Genomic DNA, 24,665 nt, shown 5'->3' with positions numbered 1-24,665 from the left:
AAAGTCAAGTCATTTTTCCAAAGTCACACAGTTAGGTAGGGGAAGAACCAGTACAAATTTGGGCAGTCTGATTCCAGATTCTACATTCTTATTCACTATGCTATGCCTGCACTTTCCAATATAAGACAGCCCAGAACGGTGGAAAAAGCAAGTATCATATTGAAAAACAAAACGGGGGCATCTGGGTGGCTCAGACGGTTGGCCACCTGACTTCAACTCAGGTCATGATCTTGCAGTTCATTAGTTCAAGGCCCACCATCGGGCTCTCCACTCTCAGCGTAGAGCCCGCTTCGGATGCTCCGTCTCCTTCTCTCTCTGCCTCTCCCAAGCACGCATGCACTCTCTCTCTCTCTCAAAAAAAAAAAAAAAATTTTTATTAAAAAAAATGAAGTTCTGATTTTACCAGTGAACAGCCAGGTAACCCTAAGATTTTTATCAGCAAAATTGAGGTAGGAATATGTATTTTTAAGTCTATTTTGAGAAATATGGAAAACAATGTACAAAAGGGTTTTATAAAGCCCTATACAAATTCAAGGAACTTTTTATTATTATAACATGTTCTCTTTTTTAAGTTTATCTATTTTAAGCGAGAGAGAGGGAGAACACGAGCAGGAGAGGAGCAGAGAGAAAGGGAGGGAGAGAGAATCTCAAGCAGGCTCTGCGCTGTCAGTGTGGAGCCCAACGTGGGGCTCAAACTCAAGAAATGTGAGTTCATGACCTAAGCCAAAACTGAGTCGGATGCTTAGCCAACCGAGCCATCCAGGTGCCCCAACAGGTTTTGTTTTTAATTAGATAACCAGACCAGTTTAGTTTGAAGCAGAAAATCATGGGTAATTGTTGAAGGCCATGTTACTCAACCATGAAGAAAGTTGGTCTGCATTGAGACATATATAAATGAAAGCCATGTGCAGAGAGAATCAGAAGTAAGGGATGGAGAACAAAAAAGCAACGGATAGCAACAAGGATTCTGAGTTGCAAGCATCTAAATGAGAGCGTTCCGTCAGTCTGTTAGAAATGCATAAATGGAATTAAGAAGATCACAAGATGCCTGAAATTGCTCAGAGTTGAAAATGTTAAGAATCTAAGGGGTCACCAAAGAAATTAAAGAGTTCAGAGATAAGTATAGGGCATACAATTGAATTTGGGCTATGTTCTTATATTGGTGTGGGAAGAGGAAAAAAAAAAGAGTATAAAGAAGTTACATCACACACAATGATTTCTAATGCCATGTGACAGGACTACCCTTTAAAGTTTCTGAAGGTATCTTAGAGTGAACTCAAAGTCTCTATGTAAATCCAACATATCCAGTTTTTAATTCAGATTTGCAAAAAATCATTGTTATCAAATACAGAAGAAACTTGCATGTTATATAAAAAACACTGGGATGCCTGAGTAGCTCAGTCAGTTAAGCATCTGACTCTTGATCTCTGCTCAGGTCATGACTTCAATGTTCATAAAATCGAACCCTGCGTCATCAGGCTGACTGCACAGAGTCTGCTTGGGATACTCTCTCTCCCTCTCTCTCTGCCCCTCCCCCACTCGTGCTCGCTCTCCCTCTCTCTCAAAATAAATAAATAAAAATTCAAAAAAATACCGTTGGGGCACCTGGGTGGCTCAGTCAGTTGAGTATCCAACTCTTGGATCATAATCTCACAGTCTGTGGGATGGAGACCTGCGTCAGGCTCCACACTGGGCATGAAGCCTGCTTAAGATTCTCTCTTCCTCTCCCTCTGTCCCTCCACTGCTTGCACATGTGTGCATACAGTCTCTCAAAAAAGTCTTTGAAATTAGAATCCTATTTAGCATGCTAATAGGATGCTCATACCATGAGAATTATATTGGAACAGAGACTAATATTAGCATTAGTTGAGCACTTACTATGTGCCAGGCACTGTTCTAAGTGCTTAACATGTACTAGGAGACGTACGCCTGGTAACAACCTTACTGATACACTGTTTATCAGTTAGGAAACTGGGACACAGAGAGGGAAATTACTCAAGGATACAGAGCTAGAAAATGACAGAATCAGGATTTAAACCCAAGGGGTCTGGTTTCAAAGTCTGTGCTTTTTTTTACCACAAGCTCTACAGCCGCTAGTATACAGGAGCAGAAACATGTGCCTCATCTCACACACTCTGGGACGAACACTCTTTGTGGAGTGGCCAGGTGAAATGCCCACAGGCATTCAATCACTCATTCAACTAATATTTATGGAGTATCTACTGTGTGCTAGGGCGTGGAGGAAACGGAAGTGAACAATATAGATAAAACTCCTGGCCAGGGTGTCCGGGTGGCTCAGTTGGTTAAGTGTCCGACTTCGGTTCAGTTCGTGATCTCGTGGTTCATGAGTTTGAGCCCCACGTTGGGGTCTGTGCTAACAGGTAGGAGCCTGGAGCCTGGCTCGGATTCTGTGTCTCCCCCTCTCTCTGCTCATCCCTTGCTCATGCTGTCTCTCTCTCAAAAAGAAATAAACATTAAAAACAAAATCTTTTTTTAAATCCTGGTCTTCAAGATTCTGACATTTTAATGGGGTAGACAGGTAGTTTTAAACAACCAGGCAGGGGCACCTGGATGGCTCAGCTGGTTAAGCATGCGACTCTGGATTTCAGCTCAGGTCATGATTTCATGGTTCATGAATTTGAGCTCCACATCAGGCTTTGCACTGACAGTGTGGAGCCTGCTTGGGATTCTCTCTCTCAAAAATAAACAAATTTGGGGCGCTTGGGTGGCTCAGTTGGTTGGGCGTCTGTCTTCGGCCCAGGTCATGATCTCACACAGTTCGTGAGTTGGAGCCCCGCATCGGGCTCCGTGCCGACAGCTTGGAGCCTGGAGCCTGCTTCGGATTCTGTGTCTCCCTCTCTCTCTCTGCCCCTCCCCAACTCATGCCTGCACTCTCTGTCAAAAATAAATAAACTTAAAATAAATAAATAAATAAACTTAAAAAAAAAAGAAAGAAAAGAAAGAAAAAAGGCCAGGCAGATGCAGTATGTGTTAGAATGTGATGAGTGCTATGGAGAAAAGTAAGACAGAGAAGTAGAATTCTGAATGCTGGGAGAGGAGGGAAAGGTTGCAAATGGAATTTAGGTGGTTCCATCAACCAAATGCAGTGTACAAGCCAGGTACGGACACTAACTGGAACAAACCAACTATGAGAAGTCATTTTGGTGGTGCCTGGGTGGCTCCGTTGGTTGAACATCCAACTCTTGGTTTTGGCTCAGGTCATGATCTCACAGTTTGTGGGACGGAGCCCCTTGTTGGGCTCTGCGATGACAGCATGGGGCCTGCTCAGGATTCTCTCTCTCTCTCTCTCTCTCTCTGCCCCTCCCCCACTCTCTCTCTCTCAAAAATAAACTAACTTTAACAAGTCACTTTAGAGACAACTGGGGACATGTGACCATGGCCTATGTATTGGATAATGCTTAGGATTTTGTCGGAAATGTTAGTACGATGGTTTGTTCTCTTTACATTTATGTGTATGTTTGAAAGTTTCCAAAATAAAACAATTACAAAAAAGGAAGGCAGTCAAGGCAGGGTCAAGGCACTCTAACGAGGACATCAGAGTAAAAACCTGAGAGAAGTGAAGGCGTGAGCAAAGTAGATTATGGGGAAAACCATCCAGGCAAAGGGAACAGCAAGCATACAGACTCTGAGGCCAGCTAAGTGAGGGAAAAGTAGTAGGAGATTAGGTCAAAGACACAATGGAAGCATAATGTCATATACCATTTTAGAGACACTGGCTCTATCTGTAACGGGGCTAGGAAGCCACAGGAAGGTTTGAGTAGCAAGGCGATACGATCTAACTTGCATTTTTACAAGTTTCACCCTCACTGCTAGGTTAAGAACAGACTGAAGGAGAGGGAGCATGAGAGGAGTTAGGAAGTCATTGCTCTAAAACAACTGAGAGATGATGGTGGCTTGGAAGAGTAGTAACAGTGGAGGTAATGAGAAGAGGTTTGTTTATGGATATATCCTAATACCAAATCCAAAGTAACTGCTTACAGATTAGATGGAGGTGTGGGATAAATAGAACAGACCGGCACATCAGGTGAGCTTGAGCCCTACTTCGGGTGAGCCTGAGCCCTGCTTTAGGTGAGCCCTGCTTCTCTCTCTCTCCCTCTCTGCCCCTTGGTCAACTGTGTACCCCACCCACCCACCTCTCAAAAACTAAAATTAAAATTAAGTATGGCCAAATTATCATGTTAATTGTATGTATGACAGGACTCCCTGACAGTCAGTGGTAGAGAAAATCAATAGTTTTAGAGAAGTAAACGGAAAAAGAAAAAAAAAAAAAAAAAAGTTACTGTTAACGAGGTCACAGGAAAAGGTCTCTAGGTTCGTTATCACCTATGAGTGGATAACCCACCTATTATCAGGAAAATATTGTTTCAACATAAGGTCAGAAATGTTCATAAAGATTAGACATGTAACAAAGTTACACTGCTATCAACAACTTGTCTGGTGGGAGTACAGTAGAAAGGTAAGGAAAGAAAAAGCTGGGAGAAGATAATGGTCTCCAGTCACCAGAGAGAGAAGAGAGAGAAAAGTGAAATGTGTATTTAAATGCATTTCTAGCTCATGGTTGTATATGTGGGTCACACTCAGGGCAGAAAAAGCATACAAAAACCAGGACACTAATTTCAAACTTTGTGCTTCTGTGATTCCCTTGTCTTTCGCACTATTTCACGGACTCTCCTTGGGCACTCTGAAGACCACTGAGTGCTTTTCTGAAAATGTGGCTTCTGGGCTAAAGCCTCAGCAATTCTAACTGCATGCCTCAGTAATGCAAGGAAATACTGTTACTGAACAATATCAAGACAACATGCATTCGATATAAAAATCGTCTGTAGAAATGACTGGATTAAAGACAATTTTCCAAAAGTCATCCATCATAACAAAGATCTCACACACACACACTCAAACACAAACTCTGTGAATTACAAATATAAACAAATTAATGTATCTGCACAAATGTCTCAATGATCAGTGTAGATATTTTTATGTGGCAACTTTTTAGAACTGAATTACTACCAAAATTCTGCCAGAATTTTACATTACATGTTTAAATTAGGATATTATATTATTTTTCTCTAGAGGTTTACAGAAACCTGAATTCTCTTATGATTCAAACTCTAAATTAAAAAAGTAGAGTTTAATGTGGGGTCACCTGAGTGGCTCACTCAGTTAAGCATCCGACTTCCAGCTCAAGTCATGGTCCCACAATTCATGGGTTCAAGTCCTGCACGGGCTCCGTGCTGACAGTGCAGAGCCTGCTTGGGATCCTCTCTCCCTCTCTGCCCTGCCTACCCCCAACTTGCACTTTCTAGCTCAAAAAACAAAAACTTAAAAGAAATGCGTACCAATCACCTCACACCCATTAAGGATGGCTGAAAACAAAACAAACAACGGGCACCTAGGTAGCTCAGTCAATTAAGTGTCAGACTCTTGGTTTCAGCTCAGGTCATGATCTCCCAGTTTTGTGAGTTTGAGCCCCGCATTGGGCTTTGCGCAGGGATTCTCTCTCTCTCCCTATCTACCCCTTCGCCACTAGCTCTCTCAAAATAAATAAGTAAAAAAACTTAAACGAACAAACACACACAGGTTGGCGACGATATGGAGAAATTAGAAATTCTGTATACTGTCGGTAGGAAAGTAAAATGATATGGTCACTGTGGAAAACAGCATGGCAGTTCCTCAAAAAAACTAAAAACTAGAATCATCATTTCATCTAGCAGTTTTACTTCTGGGTATGTACCCCCAAAGAACTGAAGGCAGGGTTTCAAAGAAGTATTAGTACATCAGTGTTCATAGCAGCATTATTCACAAGAGCCAAAACGTGAAACCTCAAGTGTTCATTAACAGAAGGATGAATAAACAAAATGGAGTACATACAGCAAAAGAGTACTATTCAGCCTAAAAGAGGAAGGAAATTCTAACATGCAACAATAAGGATAAACTTTGAGGACACTGTGCTAAATGAAAGAAGCCAGTCGCAAAAAGATAAAGACTGGATGACTCCACTTACATGAGGTACTCATAGCCAAAATCATACAGACAGAAAGCAGAAAGGTGGTGGCCGGGGGGAAAGGGATTTCCTATTTAATGGGTACAGAGCTGCAATTTTACAAGATGAAGAGTTCTGGCAATACACGGCGCTCATGGTAGCACATCATGAATGTATTTTATACCACTGAACCGTACACTTAAAAATGGTTAAGATGGTAAATTTTGCTTATCTGTATTTTAACACGATTTAAAAAAAACATTAAAATTAAAAAAATAATGAGAGCTAGGGCGCCTGGGTGACCCAGTTCATTAAGCATCTGACTTCAGTTCAGGTCACGATCTCATGGTTCATGGGATTGGGCTCTGTGCTGATAGCTTGGAGCCTGATTTGGATTCTGTGTCTTCCTCTCTCTCTGCCCCTCCCCTACTCATGCTTTGTCCCTCTCAAAAATAAACATTAAAAAAAAATTTTTTTTTTTAACAATGAAAGCTGAGAGGACATTGAGTTTAATGCTGAATGTTCTAACAGCTGACACGGTAAAAGAATTATTCTACCAAGGTCTTGTAAGACTTAACATGTAGGTGTTTTTTTTGTTTTTGTTTTTGTTTTCAGAAAGAAACTACAATGGAGATATGAAAAAGAAAATATAACAAGACAAAAAAATAAAGCCCGAGGGCATCTGGGTGGCTCAGCTAGTTAAGCATCCATCCGACTCTTGATTTTGGCTCAGGGCATCATCTCACAGTTCATGGAGTATGAACCCCTTGTCAGGCTCTGTGCTGACAGTGTGGAGTCTGCTTGGGATTCTCTCTCTCTGCCTCTCCCCAGGCCATGCTCTCTCTAACTAAATAAACTTTAAAAAATAAAATAAAATACAAATAAATAAAACCCACAAAAAAGGTTTTATCCTTAGCTCAGCTAAATGTAATCCTTCTTGAATATTTACTTTCACCTTTCTCATGAAAAAGGGGCTAAGGGAATAACACAGACATTTGTGCTTTGAAGTACAGGCCAACGGCTCATACCTGATGTCCACTCTAAGTTTAGGGTAATACTGAGACACGTATTTCCTGATGAGACTGTAGGAAGCTTCTTTAGGTTCACAAAGGCGAGTAAAGGCCAACGGGAGGATATCCTCCAATTTTACTTGTGGTTCTGGATCCACTGCGGAGCTTCTATCCTGAAATATATTACCAAAAATTACCATCATTAAAGAATATAGAGTTCTCTGTTCAAATGCTTCTGTATTCAACTCAAGGGCTTTCCTAAATTGATTGATAATTTAACTTGTGCTAAACTATCACTTTTTTCCACATTCAAACAAATATACTATGGGGCACGATGGCACTTGTGTGGCAACTTTTTTGAGTTATGAAATTCAGATTGAGAGTTAAAAATATGTATAAAAATGAGGGGCACCTAGGCAGCTCAGTCAGTTGAGCGTCCAACTTTGGCTCAGGTCATGATCTCACAGTCGGTGGGTTCAAGCCCCGTGTAGGGCTTTGCACTGACAGCTCAGAGCCTGGAGCCTGCTTCAGATTCTGTGTCTCCCTCTCTCTCTGTCCCTCCCCCATTCACACTCTCTCTCTGGCTCTTGAAAATAAATAAATGTTAAAAAAAAAAAAAAAGTATAAAAATGAAAAGGAATGGTAGACTTTATTTAAAAGTCTTAGTTTATTCTTACCCTTCAATAACAAAGAATAAAGACCATGCAGCACCAAAAAGCACTGCACAAAAGTTCATTTCAAAAGTGTTTCAAAGTTGTAGAAAAAATGTACAAAAACTTTCAGAGTTGCAAAAACACAGCTGTAGAGGAACAGTCATGATTTCAGTTACTGACATGGGGAGAATACTGAATGTTTCACTTTATTATTAATATTTTATAATTATTATTTATTTATATATTTTTATATTAGTTATATTTAGTATTTCACTTTATTATAGAAAGTATTATACTTTCCACAAATGAAATTATGTGTCTTAAGGAGAAGTGTTAACATTTACCAAAAAAAAAAAAAAAAGAAAAAGAGAAAAAGAAAAAGAAAAAGAAAAAGGAAAAGGAAAAGGAAAAGGAAAAGAAAAAAAGAGAAAGAAAAAGAAAAAGAAAAAAAAGAAAAAAACGAAAAACGAAAAACTGGCTCTGGATATAGTTTGGGGGTCTAATATTGGGTAAAAGATGCACTCATATATGTCCCTTTTCATTTAACAGATTGGTTTCACTAACAGAAGTATAATTCATAGAGTTGCCAATAATTCAACATATGGCAGTTAAGTGCATGGGCTCGGAGGTGGGGGGGGGTGGGGAGGGGTGGGGGGACGACTGCTTGGATTTACACTGTTTTCTACTCACCAGCTGGGCGATAATGAGCAAATTACTTACAACCTCTTCAGGCCTTAATACTAAGGCTACACTTTGCATAGTGCCTGGCACACAGTGACCACTCAATAAATGTCATTTTAGGAGATGTAGTTTTAGAGTGTTCAAACTGTGGTTTAGACCTCTTACCTTTCTGTTTCTGGATTTCTGAGGTGTTTTTCTTGATTTTTGGACCACAATAAAACTCCCAGAAGCACCTTTTCCTTTTACCTATGGTAAATTAATTTTAGTTGCAATAACCAATATTTTTATTTTAAATTATCCTGGTATTAATATTTATAACTTTATATGAGACTAAGCAAAGTACAGGGCATGATGATACAAGAACTAATGTAAAATGTTGTTCAACTCTTCAGAGAAAAAAGAACAATGGATGAATCAAAAGACTTAGGACTGAATCCCATTTATGGTACCATCTAGCCATTCAATATTAGACAACCCCATAAAGCCTCTGAGCTTTTGTTCCCTCGTCTACGAACCTGGGGAAGAATGCTATTGTGATACCAGGTTAACGGTATATTAGCTATCCACCCCGCATGAAAGCAGGTATAATCTCTTGGGGAAAATCAGAAAATCTCTATCTTGAAAGGAAGACTGCTCCCTGGCAAAAGTTTATGGACCGCTGATCTCAAACTATAGTGCTTCCCAGACCACCCATGAGCCATTATTACTGCACCTGTGACGGTTATCTAACTCACAGCCACTGCATATGACTGTATGTGTAAGTCTTACCACGTGTTTCCACAGTTTACAAAGCACTTTCACAAAACTTTAAAGCTGATTCACACTAACCAGAGTCCTCCACACCTTAGCTTTATTTATGCTACCTTGAACATAGCAATCAAGCTGAAATACTTTCAGCCTGTAAAGTGTTGTTTAAGCATCAAAATGAGGTTCAGCCTACGAGGCAAGAATAGGTCATAAACTATATTTCGTGAAGAAAAACACGAAGCCAGCTCATCAATTATGCTGACATACACTATGATTGAGGACAGATCTTTGGCTCTAATTACACTGGTTAGATAATACCTTTCAGTCAGAGACCATTATAAAGGCCATATAAACATCAGTTATACAACATTTTGAGAAAACTATAACGTAAGCTCCACGGCAGAAATCTGCTTTACTCACTGATGGGCCCCCAAGCACCTGGCACACAGGAACAATTTGTATTTGTGGAGTGAAGTACTTGTTGAAAGTTCCTAAGCAGAATTTAAATGCCTGAATGGCACAGAATTCTGTGTTCATCAGATTGTGCAGAAAGGTATGGAAGAAAGGCAACGGGACTCTCAGAATGCAGTGAACTAGGTCCTTTGAACTATTTTTGCCACTACCATGGCATTGTGGTAATTACTTCATCCCTCTGAACCTTTGAAGAAAATTTAGGTAAGATACACTCCATTCCAACTTAAAATTTTTAGGTTTCTAAGCAATGTTTAATGTACTAGGCAAAATAACATAGATTTATGCCTGAAATCAATACTGGTTTTAGTACTAGTCTCAATTTACTCAGGCTTCTCTAATGCTCCTAACAAGCTTCAATAATTTTAGACACTGTTAAGATGAACCTATTTACAAATTTATAATGGTAACAAGTCTAGTCATAAGGTAGGCTTTAAAACTAACAAATGCAAGACGAGAGCAATTCTTTTTTGCTGCTGCAATAAAAGAATTCCTTAACCCCACCTCTCATCTTCAGTACATGATCTCAAGCACAAGGGGCCCCCAAAGAAAATCCAATTAGAAGTACAAGCAGCACTAGAAAACAATTATGCTATCATATTGCTTCTGCTCTCCAGAACAGTTAACTTATCAAAGGTAACTGGCACCAGTGATTTGAAACCTAGTCTCAAATAATAAAACTAGGCCATGCTTAAACATTTCATCATAATGTTAATTTATATTTTTACAAAAAAAAAAAAAAAAAAAAAGACAAAAAGCCTAAATGTTATTATGGACTTACAGCTATTACATGTTGAAATGATCTTATCCTCAACAATTGTTTAATACCTGTTTGATGACACCTCTATTTAATTCTCTTTTTAGTGCTTGTTTAAGGAGGTAGCCCCTTCTCTCCAGCTCCAGAGAAGGGTACTTATGGATAATATATTTCCGAATAGCAACCACTGATGCACCACTCTTCTGGAAGCATGCCTAGAAAACAGATTTACCGAAACACGCATATTACTTCACACTAGCTGTTTTCATTAGACAGAGTTCATTAGACAGAGAATCTGACACATGTTTTCAAAATAAACTATTTTGGAGATGAACTTGATAATGAATGATAAAAATGGCATGGAAGAATGAGTAGTATTTCAGGTAACTTCAGTTCATCATGGCTGTGGAGAAATACAGAATTACAATATTTCTGCAACAATTTTACTTTAGTTCAAACCAGGCAAAGAGAAGACACAACATGTGAAGAACAACATTCTGTGTGTCAAGGAAGAAGCTCTTTCCATTTTAATTCTATTTTGTATTTAGAAGACAGATCTTTAGCATTAAAATGAAAAAAAAAAAAAAAAAAAAAAAAGAACATTTCTATTACTTGCAGGATTACAGATCTGGCTCATTTTATGGAATGAGCTTTAGCACACCAGGACCAATGTTTCTCTCTAGGCTTTATGCAAATGTCAGCAGAGAAGATAAACAAAGATAATCTGAATAAATGGCATAAAACTGGTTTTATAAATGGCAAAATCTTAAGGAGAGTTTTGGGTAACAATGAGGGCATTCAATTGCAATTTAAAATGTTCTCTTCCATTTCCATCCAATTTAACTATATTCTATTTGATTAATGCCCAAGGAAGACTCAAGTAGGTCATTAAGTCATGAAGGTGGCAAATTTTTTTCAAGTGCTTTACATTTTGAAGCATACATAAGCAGCATCTGTTATTTACCTAATGGGCTAGTTTACCAATTCTGTGTTGTCTTTCTCTATAAACCGAATGGAGAACTTACTCATTCTCGTTGGATAAAACACTTGGTTAAATTTTATTTTATATACTTTGACAATAAAGAAAAAAATTCACAGGCAGATGGAGCAGAAAAGACTACAGAACATAAAACAAGTTGGGTTAATATGGTTCACCTATTTCAAGTAAATGTTTCTGACCTATTACTCCTGATCTTAAAATACAAAGAAAATCAAACGGAAAAGAACCCTCTAATGCTAAAACAATTCCATGCTCCACCAAACTGACAATGAGATGGAAGCAGACATCAGGACTCCTGTTTGATTCACAAAATGGTTCTGGTAGTCTGAAATCACGATTTGTTACCCTGCATGGAACACACACCCACCCACCCCTCATTTGTACAAATATGCACAATCAGATTCAAACTATTCTTTGGACCTAATTTATACTGTTCTAATTTTTTTGTTTCACTATTTAAAATTTTAGTCCTTCTCCAACCTCACTGTGACCCTGCTTCTCTAAACTTAGGCTGAGTGGTTATGAAGTGAAAACCTTGATGAAAAGCTATACAAAGAAATGAGATCTCACCATAGTCAAGCTATCTAGACCAAGAAAGTTTCAAGGAGTTGAGAGCACTCTTAAAAGAATACAGGGAGGAAAAAAAAAAAAAAAAAAAAAAGAATGCAGGGAGAGGTCTAAAGACAAACTCTTTTCCAGTTTATATGTCAGTGCTGTCTTCTCAAATTCTGAGAATGACCACTAGGCTGCCCCTTCCTATGTATACCATCCTTGATTAAATTGGTTTTTATCCCCCTTTCCCCAACTCTGACTCAGATCCTAGCAACAAGGTCCCTAAAATGAGGGTGTCTTTGGCTCCTATCTTAGCTTCTCTTATCATCTCATCATGTGAATTAACATGGCAAAAGTAACCAGAAAAACTTACACAAAAAAGGCAAGGTCAGATTAGAAGATAACCTTAAAAACCAAGGGGCCTGCGTGGCTCAGTAGGTTGAACGTTGATTTTGGCTCAGGTCATGGTCTCACGGTTTGTGGGATCAAGCCACAGGATGGGCTCTGCGCTGAGAATATGGAGACTGCTTGGGATTTTCTCTCTCCCACCCTCTCTGCCCCTCCCCCACTTGTGTGCGCGCGTGGCAGAGAGGAAAGACAGAATCCCAAGCAGGGATGCGGGGCTCCAACTCATAAACCGTGAGATCATGACTTGAGCCGAAGTCAAGAGTCAAGATGTTTAACTGCACCACCTAGGTGTCCTAAAATAAACAGACCCCCCCCCCAAAAAAAAAAAAAGATGCCCTTAAAAATTAAAATTAAGAAACCTACATGAGGACCCTTAAGCTAATAGAAGTCAATGGATTATAGAAAAGTCATAAAGGAGGAGAATTTTTGGTGATGAAACAAAGTAGTAAGGTTTCTAAGAAGGTTTCTTATAGCTCAGGTAGGAAAGCTAACCACTACCAGTATTAGACACTCAAATTTGAAAAATGAACCTAAAGATAGTAAATCTTTTTTGGGGCGCCTGGGTGGCTCAGTCAGTTAAACGTCCAACTTCGGCTCAGGTCATGATCTCATGGTTTGTGAGTCTGAGCCCCATGTCAGGTTCTGTGCTGATAGCTAGGAGCCTGGAGCTTGCTTAGGATTTGGTGTCTCCCTCTCTCTCTGGCCCTCCCCTGCTTGCACTCTCTCTGTCAAAAATAAATAAACGTTTAAAAAAAATTTTTTTTAAGATAGTGTATCTTTTTAAGATAAAATCCTCTATGCTATTCCGTTACTCTCAGTCACAATCCGACTTCATAAAGGCAAAGATGACCCTGTTTTATTCTCTGTTATATCCCTAGCAGGATTATCTGACACAGAGAAGTTTTAGTTAGTCCTTAAATGTTTGTTGAATAAATTAACAGGTTCAGCCTTCAAAGAAATACTATACTTAACCAATAAAATGAGTGTAAAAAAAAAAAATCTAAAATTAAAAATACTTGCTATAGTAAATTTGAATTTAAAAAATTAACAGTGCTCACCAAATGTGATTTTCTTAAAAAATAAAAAAACAAAAACAAAAACGAAAAAACACATGAACTTCACAATGGCTTTCTTCTACTTCAGTATCTTTTAGGAAACAGCAAGATTTCTGATGTCTGGACAGGAATATGCCATTTTCAAATAACCAAAAGACAAACAGAATAAATCTAAGATGAACTGCTTGTAATAAAAACTTGCCTTAATGGCCTCAGTTAGGATTGCATCCATCTTGGGACGTGGGGAGGAAGCCATCGGTGTTTGTTTCTGGGCCCTGGCTAGCTGGCTGGCAGAAAGGGTAGCCCAGGAAGGTATTGTTTTTTTCACTTTCTTCTCCTTTTCTTTAGACTGATCTTTCTCACTTTAAAACAAAGAATTGTTATTATGCAAGGTAAACTCTCCAGAAAGAGGTATAAAGTCAGAAAGAAGAATAGACAAAAGAGGGATAAAAATTAATGTTTCAATTTACTTCCACACTAAAGTGATATATAAAATAAGCAAAGTTTTACAAAATAAAACCTTTTTTAAAAATTGGATACTGTAAATGAACCAAAAAGGTGTTTTCTCTTAGGTACAGGGGAGAGAAGTCATATAAATTAGCACTGGTATGAAGGACCAGCACATGAAAGAAATGAGAATTTTAAAATGTATTCTAATAACTACAACAGGTGTAATTTAGCGCAGTGAAAAGAACTCAAGCTCTGAAGTCAGAAGACCTGGGTTTGAGTTTTTGCTCTAACATTTCCTAGCTATAAGACTTTGGCCAACTGACCTGAATCTCAGCTTCCTCAGCTATAAAATAGTAATATAAAACATTTTATAAGGTTGTTGCAAGAATTATGAGATTATGTTCATAAAAACAATTTTGTGAGCCATAAAGCATTATATAAATGTATTCTAAATAATCATAACAGTACCCCATGCAACTAAAATATAGGGTAGCTGCTAAAAATTCCACAGAACTTAAACCTATAAAGCTGGGATAAAGGATTCCTTGAGGATTACACCTAGAAGGTATAGTTATTACTGAGTTACTCTTTTATTTTAAATGTAATTCCTAACTGTTCTGACCAATTACGAGAAGAATGCAACCAATTATCCTGCAAAACAAACAAACAAACAAACAAAAAAACCCTCTTCAAATTAACAAAGAATTTCCACCACACTGTACAGATTATCAGTAGCAAATTTTGCTTTCAGATTCTTAAAGTCACCGTCCAAATGTACACATTTTTAGGTGACTCTGGCAATGGCTGATACAGATTAATGTTTTCTAACATAAACATACAAAAACAACTCGCAAAGGTATAGGTAGGAATAAAATGGTCAAGTGTTTCCCAGGTCAGATTTTTAGAGTTATGTTTCATTTCTTATTGAAATTATGTCAATGATTAAAATATGAGACACTCCCACAATGAATCCTAAGTACACACAAAAAAAGTTTCAAAGGCAAAAGCAATGAATTTTGGGTTATTCAAACCATTGTTATAAGAGCTACAAGCTCTAATAGGCCATAGAACTATATAATAAACCTATTTCAAACAGTAATTCTAAAAAGTAAATCCAAGTAAGTAGCAAACATCTAGCATAAACCAATGATACAATCCTTTAAAACAATCTGATCTACAGTCCTTTTACACAGTCTTCAATTTTAAATAGCGAGAAGGCATAACTCCTTACTCCTTTTTGGTTTCCTCAGAAGACTTGTTCTCTTCCTTCTCTTCGTTCTCAGGTTCTCCCTTTGGCTGCTCTGTCTCACTAGATGTAGCAGGTGGAGTTTCATTCTCTTGTTCTTCTACAGTGGAGACAGATTCCTCTGAACTTATATCTGGTTCTAAAAAATCAGGTGTGCAGAATGGCATCAAATAGATAGATTAGAGCCTGAGTCAATAAAAGGGTAAAAGGCTATATTATTAAACAGAGAAGCCAAATGTTCCAATTGACAGACTTTAAAACGAATAAATGTCTATCAGTTGCAGTGTTCTTTCCTTCCTTATGTAGCTCTAACTGCCTGTTCAAAGGTTGTTTATCCAGACCACTATGTGAAAAAAGGAGATGGACCAGGGAATTACACAGAAAGAGAAACTCATTTTACCCTGAATCAAACCTCTTGCCTGTTCTCCTCTGCAATATTAATGAGATTCATAATTAAGACATTAGCTATTTCATAATTTAACAGATGAATCTTAGTAAGGGAATAAGTAATAGAAAGTTAACACCTATTTTCCAAGTGAAAAGACTGGGGCAAGAGCAGAAATGTGAGGGGGGAATACTGAGGTCTGCAGTGGCTTGTTTGTGTCTTTTCTCAGCAAGCCTCTTTGAGCAGTACTACAGAATACAGAGCCCCAGATATGATTAAATAGGGACTTCAAAGAAAGGACTCTCCAATGGCAACACATAGGCAAAAAATAAAAGTATATGCTTGAAGAGTTTGGTCATTTAAATTATGTGAACAAATTATTATCATAATGATGAAAAATCCTAAAGAATAAAAAAATGCCGGGGCGCCTGGGTGGCTCAGTGGGTTAAGCATCTGACTTTGGCTCAGGTCATGATCTTGTAGTTCATGGGTTTGAGCCCTGGGCTGTCAGCACAGAGCCCCCTCAGGATCCTCTGTCACCCTCTCTGTCCCTTTCCTGCTTGCATGTGCAAGCAATCTCTCTCTCTCTCTCTCTCTCTCTCAAAAATAAACATTTTTTTTAAAAAAGAACAAAACCATGCCACTTACTTCTTATAACCAAACTACATATATACAATTCTAAAGGAATTTCTAATTTTCAACAAATTAAAATTCTAAACCCTGAATTTCAGGACAGTCAACTGTCATTTGTTGATCTCATCCTGGATTATGCTCTTCGATGAGACATGCATAGAAGATTGAAAATCCTCCCATATGTTTAGCCAAAATTGAGGTTTTAGAGTCAAACATACCTGGATTCAAAAGTTCAGTCCTTATAATTTTCTAGCTTCATATCTTATGGCAAGTTCTTTGACATCTCCAAGCCTTAGTAATCCTACCTCACAGAGTTATCATGGGGATTCTATAAAATGCTTTAGGGAATACCTGTACTTGTACCATGTGGGTGATTCCCATCCTCCTTCAGCCTCTCCTGCTGCTTCTAGAACTATTTTACAAAATATTAAAGCTAGAACTTCATTCTAACAATGGCATCAGGTAATTCAGATAATTTTTTAAATCACATATGTGTCTCTTACTGCCCCTTGGCCCACTAATTTGATTTAATTGGCTTCATGGGTAAGGACTTTCTATTAGTCATTATGTTTATTTATACATGGTCTTATTCTAAAAAGGATGAAAAGAACCACTTACTGGGTTTTCCTCTAAGAGTAGAATTATAAATTCAATTTCATATTATTTTCTGTTCTCAAGAATAATTGCTTAATAGTTGATGGATTAATAAACGTACAGTCACTCAACAGGCACTGAGTATGTAGTATGTATAAGACACTGCTTCCAACTCATTAAACTATTGTGTCTGTCTCCAAAATGCAAGTATGTATTTTTATATACATTAATACCATAGTGGGAAAAGATAAAACACAGAACTCGTCAAGCGACTTACTGATCCCTTCTGAATTCTTGGCTGACTTTTCCAATACCTGAACTCTCTGGCTTGTATTCTGAAAACTGAGGTCATTAATGATTTAGTGGCTTTACCTGTTAATCAAATGTGGTTTAAGGCAGGCCATCAAGTGGCTTAACTCGGTGCTGGACAAAATAACCAAACTTCAACTCACCAGCACCTCTCATTTTTTAATTTTATTTGGGAGAAAAGAGAGAGAATGTGTGAGCAGGGGAAGAGCGGCAGAGGGAGAGAGAGAATCTTAAGCAGGCTCCATGCTCCGCACAGAGGCCAATGCAGGGCTTGATCCCATGATCCTGGAATCATGACCTGGGCCTAAAACAAGAGTCGGAGCTCAACCAAGTGAACCACCCAGGCGCCTCCCTCTCATTTTTTTCAATATGCTGATTCCCATGTCTCCTAAATAAGCAATTATACCCAAATTGCTTACAGTATTCATCTGGGTATTTTGAGACAAAATCCAGGTTCCACTGGAAAAAAGTATATTCCTGCCGCACCAAGGGATAAAGGCAACAAGAGTGCCTTATTCCTAACCTGTGCTGGTAAACAGATATTTAGTTCTAATAGCCACGACAGGATGGTGCTCATCCCTGGCAAACCTGAGATAAAAAGCAAGGGAGAAAAAGAGAAAAGGAAAAGAAAGAAAAAAGTCACAAGAAGAAAATGAAAAACAAGGAAAAGGAAAGAGGTGATTAAAGATGCCATAAAGGAGCACGATTACCCAGGCTGATGGTTTTACATTTCTCTTGACTCATTATGTTTCTACCTATGTCTAGCCAATCTTCTCTCCACCAATACCAAATATAAACCAATGCTCTGATTGCCCCTTTGCTCCCTTAAGGCCTTGTGATAATTTCTGAGGGATCTTGTACTGCCCATCTGGAAGTCCCAAGTCCCCCATTCGTCCACAGCCTTCATCCCCAAGACACCGTATGCCCAGAAGCTACTCTTCAACTGTTCCTGTTCTCGCCAACCATTTTCTGTTTTTCATTCCAAGAACATGAAGTTTACACCTTCTAAAAATCTTTAGAGACAAGATGAAATTCTTCCTTTGCTCACTTTGGTCTGGAAATGACATATCAATAGGTACAACTTCTCTCTTTCAGTGTTTCCCCAAAACAGCCATGAAAAAACAATTAAGTTCAAAGGAATTCACAGGATACTCTGAATTGGAGTAGAAACTTCTGCCATTTCAAGTTGTCTCCTGCTTTACTTTACCTGGCTTTTCTTCCTCCCCTTCAGCAAGCTTGCTTTTGGGAGGAGTTTCTCGTGTAGAATTCACAGTTCGACGAATCGGCATGGTGCTATCTTCCACCTTCTGAGAAAAGAGACAGCCATAATCACACATGCATGAGAAAGATTTTCTTTTTCTCTTTTTCTCAAGAACCTAACTGGGTGTCAGAAGATGTAGGAGAATTCTTCAAGTCGACTCCAGGATCTGATGCAAATTACTTTTAACAAGTTTTTTTGAAGTGAACCATGGTGTTTAAGAAGTACTTTTCAAAGTATTTTATTTTAGCTAGAATTTCAAATGGAAACTGGTAATATACTTGATTTGGAATAAATTTAAAAGGTTGGAGGTTTTCTGAGGAATTTGAGGGGAAAGGGAAGATGAAAAGAATTTTTTATCTCTTTGATTTTTTCAGATTCACAACCCAGACTCCCCAAAGGAAAGGAAAGGAAAGGAACATGTACCAAGAAAGACCCAGCAGGGTCTGAAGTCAGGGACTGATCCAAGAGTGAGCTTCAAGAATGTGTCAGCCCCTACCTCACCTAACTTGTCCGCGTGGATCAGCTGAGCTCCTACTATAAGTGGGAGTGCCTTAGGATGGACGAGTTCACCTTGAGACGTATCAGTCGCCATTTAAAATAATTTCTAGGCCCGAGTACAGGTTACACTCTGAAGCCTCTGCTGTTAACCACAAGGATTTTTCCTAATGGTTTCAGTGTGGTGAAGAGTCAACCTAAAGCACAGAAAAGATCTGGTGTGAAGATTAACAGAAACAAAACTAAACTAAATGTCTAAATTTAATACACACCCAAAGGGGAAAAATTATAAAACTTCTAGTTAACTGACAGATGACTCGGTCAGTTGTCATTAAGAAAGATAAAATCACTATCAAAATATACACCAGATTAAAGCAGCCACTAAGACAAACGCACAAGCCACAGCAGCTGTTGCACCTTCCACATGAACAAAGGCAACAAGGACAAGAAAGCTCATAAGGAACCTAATCCCATTCCCCTCCTGCTACGATTAGGAACCTAGAAAGGACACAATAAGGAGACTAAGAAATAGTTTAGTCAAATGTTTCCTCAAAGATAAATGACTAAAGAGAGAAGGGTTTTGTTGTTATTGTTCTCAAAAGGATCAGGAAAATTAACTGTAACTTTAACTTCATCTCCTTTAGATAAAAGTAATACAAGGGCAAAAATACTCCTGAAGAACGTGATACGCTAACAGCCTCCAGATTCAGACAGGCAAATTCAGACCATCACCTAGGAGAACAGAAGTATGCTTCCAAGACCTTATTTGTTATTTTTAAAGTAAGCAAAACTAGCACAGAAGAAAGAACATAATTAAATATTCAAAGATAAAACCCATGTAGTCACTCAAATTTGCCTGGTCATTAATACTGTCCTCAAAAAAAAAAAAAAAAAAAAAACAAAACTCTCATCTGGGACTCAGTGACATTCTATAACAAAAATCTCTCCAAAATATAAGAAAATGATCATTTAGGTGCTTAGACCTTTAGGCTAACGAACATTAACAAAGAATTAGAGAACAGTAGATCAGTCATTCAACCCCTGCTTGAAGCTCTAACCCTGTCTAGGAATTTAAGTTTTCAATTTGTCAGGTAATAGTCCCAAGCTACAATAACTGGGATAAATTAAAACAAACAAACAAACAAACAAACAAAAAACCCCAAACATAAAGAATGCTTTCACATCTACAGGGAAAATCTTTTTATGGGAACACCAAGAGCAATGCCAGACTTGTGAACGGTCAATCAGCTGCAAACAAATGCAGTTGAAAGAATTCAAGATACACTGAAACTTACTATCAAGAGTCAATTAGCAATATCCATGAATATTTTTAAAATTATCAACTGTTATAAAAACTGCTTAAAATGCTCATATGGCAATTCACTTTGAAGAACTATAAAATACAGAAATAAAAAACTGTTTTCTCATCTGGGAAAAGAGGGCCACACTGGCCTTCAGGACACTCATTAGAAACCCCAAAGTCTTGTGAAGCCTAAATGTCTATCTTGGAATAATCTGAATACATACACCTGCTCATTCATGCAACTAGCACTTACATGGTAATATATTTTCCTTGACAATAAAAAAACCTAAGCAAATCTGCTGCTGTCTTTACATGTGAACCCTACACAGAAGGAAACTATCATGATCAAGTTATCCTTGGTAAAGTGATATTGCTAATGAATTCATCTTTCTTAACCCACGATAATACTAGGTAGGGTGAAAATGCTACTGTCAAGTCAATAAAACCTTCAGGAATCTCTGCTCATAGGGTATCTTGAAAACAATTTTTTCCCTGTAAACACAATTACTGAAAAAAGTGTCAAAGCCTTTCCAGTCAACTATATTCACGAATTACTCAAAATTAAAACAAATGGGTGAAAAGGGGAGGAGGCGCACAGAAGAAGCTGTCACTAATGCCAAGGTGATGAAACTAAAATTGGGGCAACAAGCGCATGGTCCGTAAAGACACTGGACACCACTAACCTGAGGACAAGATGAGTTTAAATTAGGCCAGATAAGACGTATGCCCAGGTTGGAATTTAAGAAAATAAATAAATAAGTTGGTTTGCCAATGTTCCTGGCTGCATCCACCAAAAATATAAGCCCTGACACCCTCCTGCTTAAAACCTCCCTGTCACCACCCCCATTATTTTACTAGTCCCCCCTCCCACTCTATCACTCTACTCTCGACTCCAAATACAAAGACTTCTTTTGGCCCTGGCACTGTGCTCTGCTCATCCCTCCCTGCCTCAGTGTTTGCACCTGCTGTTCTCTTAAACTAGAACACTTTTTTCCTAGACACCCCAATCACCTTACTGCTCACTGTCACCCCCTCAGAAAGACCTCCCTCCCAACCTTCTCATGCTTCAGGTTTCTTCAGCACTTAACACCAACTGAAAGTCAAAATACGTATTTACTTGTTTATCATGCATCTCTTCCAAATGCAATGTAAGCACTATAAGGGCTAGGACTTTAAGTCACCAATGTAGTCCCAGCACCCAGAACAGTGTCCAAAACATAATGAGTGTTGGGTAAGTATTGGGGAAAAAAGTTAAATGAACAATACTGTGTGATTAAGTACCTATTACTACATTCAGTGCATGTGAAGAACACTTCAAAAATAAACCCAGTTACTTGGGATACATATTAAGAAGTCTGTCTTGGGGCACCTGGGTGGTTCAGTTGGTTAGGCATCCGCTTTTGGCTCCAGTCACGATCTCACAATTCATGGGTTCGAGCTCTGCATCAGGCTCTGCGCTGACAGCTCAGAGCCTAGAGCCTGCTTCAGATTGTGTGTGTCTCTCTCTCTCAAAAATAAACAAACATTAAACAAACAAGTCTGTCTGAGGGGCACCTGATCGGCTCAGTCTGTAGAACATGCAACTCTTGATCTTGGGGTCCTCAGTTCGAGCTCCACGTTGAGTGTAGTTTACTTTAAAAAAAAAAGTCTGCCTTAGCTCTGAATTTCCTTGGTAAAAGGTCATGGAACTTAAAGCTTCAGCCTCTAATACTTTAATAGGCTGGCTAATGAATTACTTAATATGTTCATTACACAGCTAACAAAACTACATGGATGGTTCATTCACACTACCTCACCATCACCATGTACCTAATAACTTTCTGAACCAGACTTTTAGGCTGCCATGCTTATTCTCCAACAGAGATATTAGCTAGGTGGTTCACCGCTGGATGCTTGGTGCCTAAGAACACACCAGGCATAGAATAGGTGCTCGATAAATATCTGTTAAATCGAAGGATGAACAGACGAAAAAGTTTCCCACCTAGGTTATGTGTGTCAAAAACAAATAATCTGATTTTCCTTGTGATTTATGTGGTCTGTCTGTGGTCTTCAATTTAGGTTTTATTTTTTTAAATGTTGGATTGACTATAAAAAGAACTACTTTTGTAAAAGGAAATTCTAAACTGTTTTTAATTTAACGCAAGCAATAAAGGTGATAAAATCCAGAATTTCAGAGTTTTTATTTATTTTCTTTACATTAAGACAAGGCAAGGGGTGCCTGGGTGGTTCAGTTGGTGGAGCTCAGGTCAAGACCTCAGGGTTTATTCATGGGTTGGAATCCTGCAAGGGGCTCCCAGCTATCAGCCTAGCTTTGGGTCTTCTGTGCCCCTCCCCCACTTGTGCAAGCACTTCCCTCTCAAAAAAAAAATTGAAAAAAAGAGAAAGCAATAGAAAAATAAGTAGGAACTTATTGTATCTCAGTTTATCGACATCCTTGAAAATATGCTTTTTGGAGTACCTGGGTGGCTCAGTTAGTTACGCGTCCTACTCTGGATTTCAGCTGACATGGGGAGCCTGCTTGGGAATTTTCTCTCTCTGCCTCTATCCGCCCCCAGCCCTCCGCTGAAGATTGTGTGTGCGCTCTCTCAAAATAATAATCTTAAAATGAAAATATGCATTTTAGGGAAAGTAGTATTATTTCATGTTTTACCAAAAAATGTGTGCAATATATTATGTTATAAAATCACTAGCTTTGCACAGAATATATTAAACTGTTCCCAGTCTAAAGTCTTTAACTGTCCTCAGACTACAGTAATGTCACAAGAAGCATGCTGGTAATTAACTGACAACTTTTTTTTTTCCCACTTTCACATTTCAATAAATCTGTTATGTACCTAACAAATCTGTCTTGGGCACAGAAGCTATGGCCACTACAGGACCCACCTTGAAAGATAATCACAACCTAAACGCCTTAACACTGAAGATTTTCATCTATGAACAGTTTAGGATACTTCCTCCAACTTTCTGCCCTCAATCGTCCAAGTAAGCTTAAAAACGAAGCCAAATCAAAAATAATAAAAAACCTTTAAAATGTTACTCCTACGTTGAAACACGTTAAACTAAACTTTTTAGAGGAGCAATAAAGACTTGAAAGAGCTCACAGTGGCTTTATGCCCATGCCAAATTAAACAAAATTAAAAGCATCTTCCAAAGTAAAACCAGTCACGTCTAATTTCACTCTTAAGACACGACAGCTTGTCCATCAAGTCCCAAGCGAATTCCTAGAGATACTTCTAATTGTATTCTCACTTTTCAATGTAATGTAAAGTCAGGAACAATAATAAACGTAATTTGTACGCTGAAGGGGCAGTTAAGTTCACCTTGTCCAGTCCTCTGTGCAGGAGAGAATACTCCCCCCAAAGGGTTAAGTGACTCGTCCTCGGTCACAGACAGTGGCAAGTCGGTATCAAAATTCCGATCTGAGGCTCTCACTTCAGCACTCCTGCCTCCACCTCTGGACAAACGCTCATATTCACGAGTTTGACTTTATTAACGAAAACCACACCGTCTAAGGTGCGGCGAGTAACAAGCTCTGGGAATGCCAGACGGGAAAACGAAAGCTCAGGCCCGCGTCGCAGCAACAGCAGCAGCAGCAGCAGCAGCAGCAGCACGGAAACGCCCGCCCAGACCGCCGAGAGGAACACGGAGAACAGCGCAGCCGAGACAAAGAGGCAGGGAGCGGCCGGTGCGGGGCCCGAGCAGAGGCGGGGGGAGCGAGGGACCAAGATGAAGGCAGCGCGGCAGAGGACGGGAGGGCTCAGCGGCGGCGGACACCGAGGAGCTGCGGCGCGGGCTACGCGCGGCCGGCGGCTAGAAACGCGGGGCTCGCGCTCGAAGATGCACGCGGCCGAGGCCAACGCCACGCCAGGGGCAGGGGCCACCCCCGCGACGCTAGAATCGGCGGACCGCGAGCACCAGCGCTCCGCGCACTCACCACTGGGAGCTCCGTAATGGCGGCGGCGGGGGCGGAGAAGCCGGGGGGCGGGCCCGCCGCAGCCAGTCACCGCCGCCGGCATCTTTCGAACCCGCTCCGAAAACCGCTGAGGGAATGGGGGGGGGGGGGGGGGGGGGGGGGAGACGGGAAGGCGGGGACGACGGCGAGGTCCGCCACGGGCCTCGGGAGCATGCGCAAGGCCTCAGCCAATCGGAGCGCAGCGGGAGGACGCTGGCGCAGGCGCGCTGGGACGCAGGGCCCTGGACCTGGGAAGAGCTACCCCTCCTCCCCCCTAGTCCAAACAAAACAAGGGCGGGAGCGCGCGCGCCAGTGGGCCCCGGAGGAGGCGTCAACGAGAGGGGCAGGGGGCTAGGTCGCAGGAGAGAGGGGAGAGGGCAGGGAGGGCGGAGCGGCCGGGAGAGGCAGACAAAAAGCGCCACCTCCGGGGACCCGAGCGCCCCGCCCCCTCCACTCTGGGAGCGGCGTCGGCGCCCCGGGCGAGCGGCCTCGACCACTCGCCTTCGGGGTCCATCGAGCCCGCGTCCACTCCCCGCCCGCCTGTTCCGACCTGCGTTACCTCTGCGCTCCCCCCTTCCTGGCGCCTGCGTTCAGCACGGCCTCTCGGCGCCGCTCCCGCTGCCGCTCCTCGTCTCCGCCGCCGCTGTCCTCCAGGCCCAGCCGCCGAGCTCTGCCGCCCCGCCCCCCTGCCCGCGGCCCCGC

General features: G+C 40.2%; 1 protein-coding gene across 12 annotated transcripts in view; it reads right to left on the bottom strand.

Moving 5' to 3' along the window:
• Window positions 1-24,665, bottom strand: part of HP1BP3 (heterochromatin protein 1 binding protein 3) — a 38,644-nt gene extending 13,979 nt beyond the window's left edge. The window contains exons 1-10 of one of the 12 annotated variants that reach the window (XM_060626699.3): window positions 24,523-24,664; window positions 23,332-23,465; window positions 21,566-21,643; window positions 18,710-18,905; window positions 18,160-18,259; window positions 15,017-15,170; window positions 13,538-13,697; window positions 10,392-10,535; window positions 8,511-8,591; window positions 7,030-7,184 (exon numbers count right to left, since the gene is read on the bottom strand). In XM_060626699.3, the coding sequence (XP_060482682.1) occupies window positions 7,030-7,184; window positions 8,511-8,591; window positions 10,392-10,535; window positions 13,538-13,697; window positions 15,017-15,170; window positions 18,160-18,259; window positions 18,710-18,805 (890 nt within the window). In that variant the 5' untranslated portion in view covers window positions 18,806-18,905; window positions 21,566-21,643; window positions 23,332-23,465; window positions 24,523-24,664. Of the gene's footprint in view, window positions 1-7,029; window positions 7,185-8,510; window positions 8,592-10,391; window positions 10,536-13,537; window positions 13,698-15,016; window positions 15,171-18,159; window positions 18,260-18,709; window positions 18,906-21,565; window positions 21,644-23,331; window positions 23,466-23,945; window positions 24,127-24,513 lie in introns of those variants that run through there. The other 11 variants (XM_078452275.2, XM_060626700.3, XM_060626709.2 and 8 more) reach the window with 11 other exon arrangements.

Source organism: Panthera onca, chromosome C1 (assembly GCF_046562875.1).
Source record: "Panthera onca isolate mPanOnc1 chromosome C1, mPanOnc1 haplotype 2, whole genome shotgun sequence".
NCBI lineage: Eukaryota > Metazoa > Chordata > Mammalia > Carnivora > Felidae > Panthera > Panthera onca.
The sequence above is the reverse complement of the archived record's forward strand: the minus strand, read 5'-3'. Positions and strand labels throughout refer to the sequence as shown.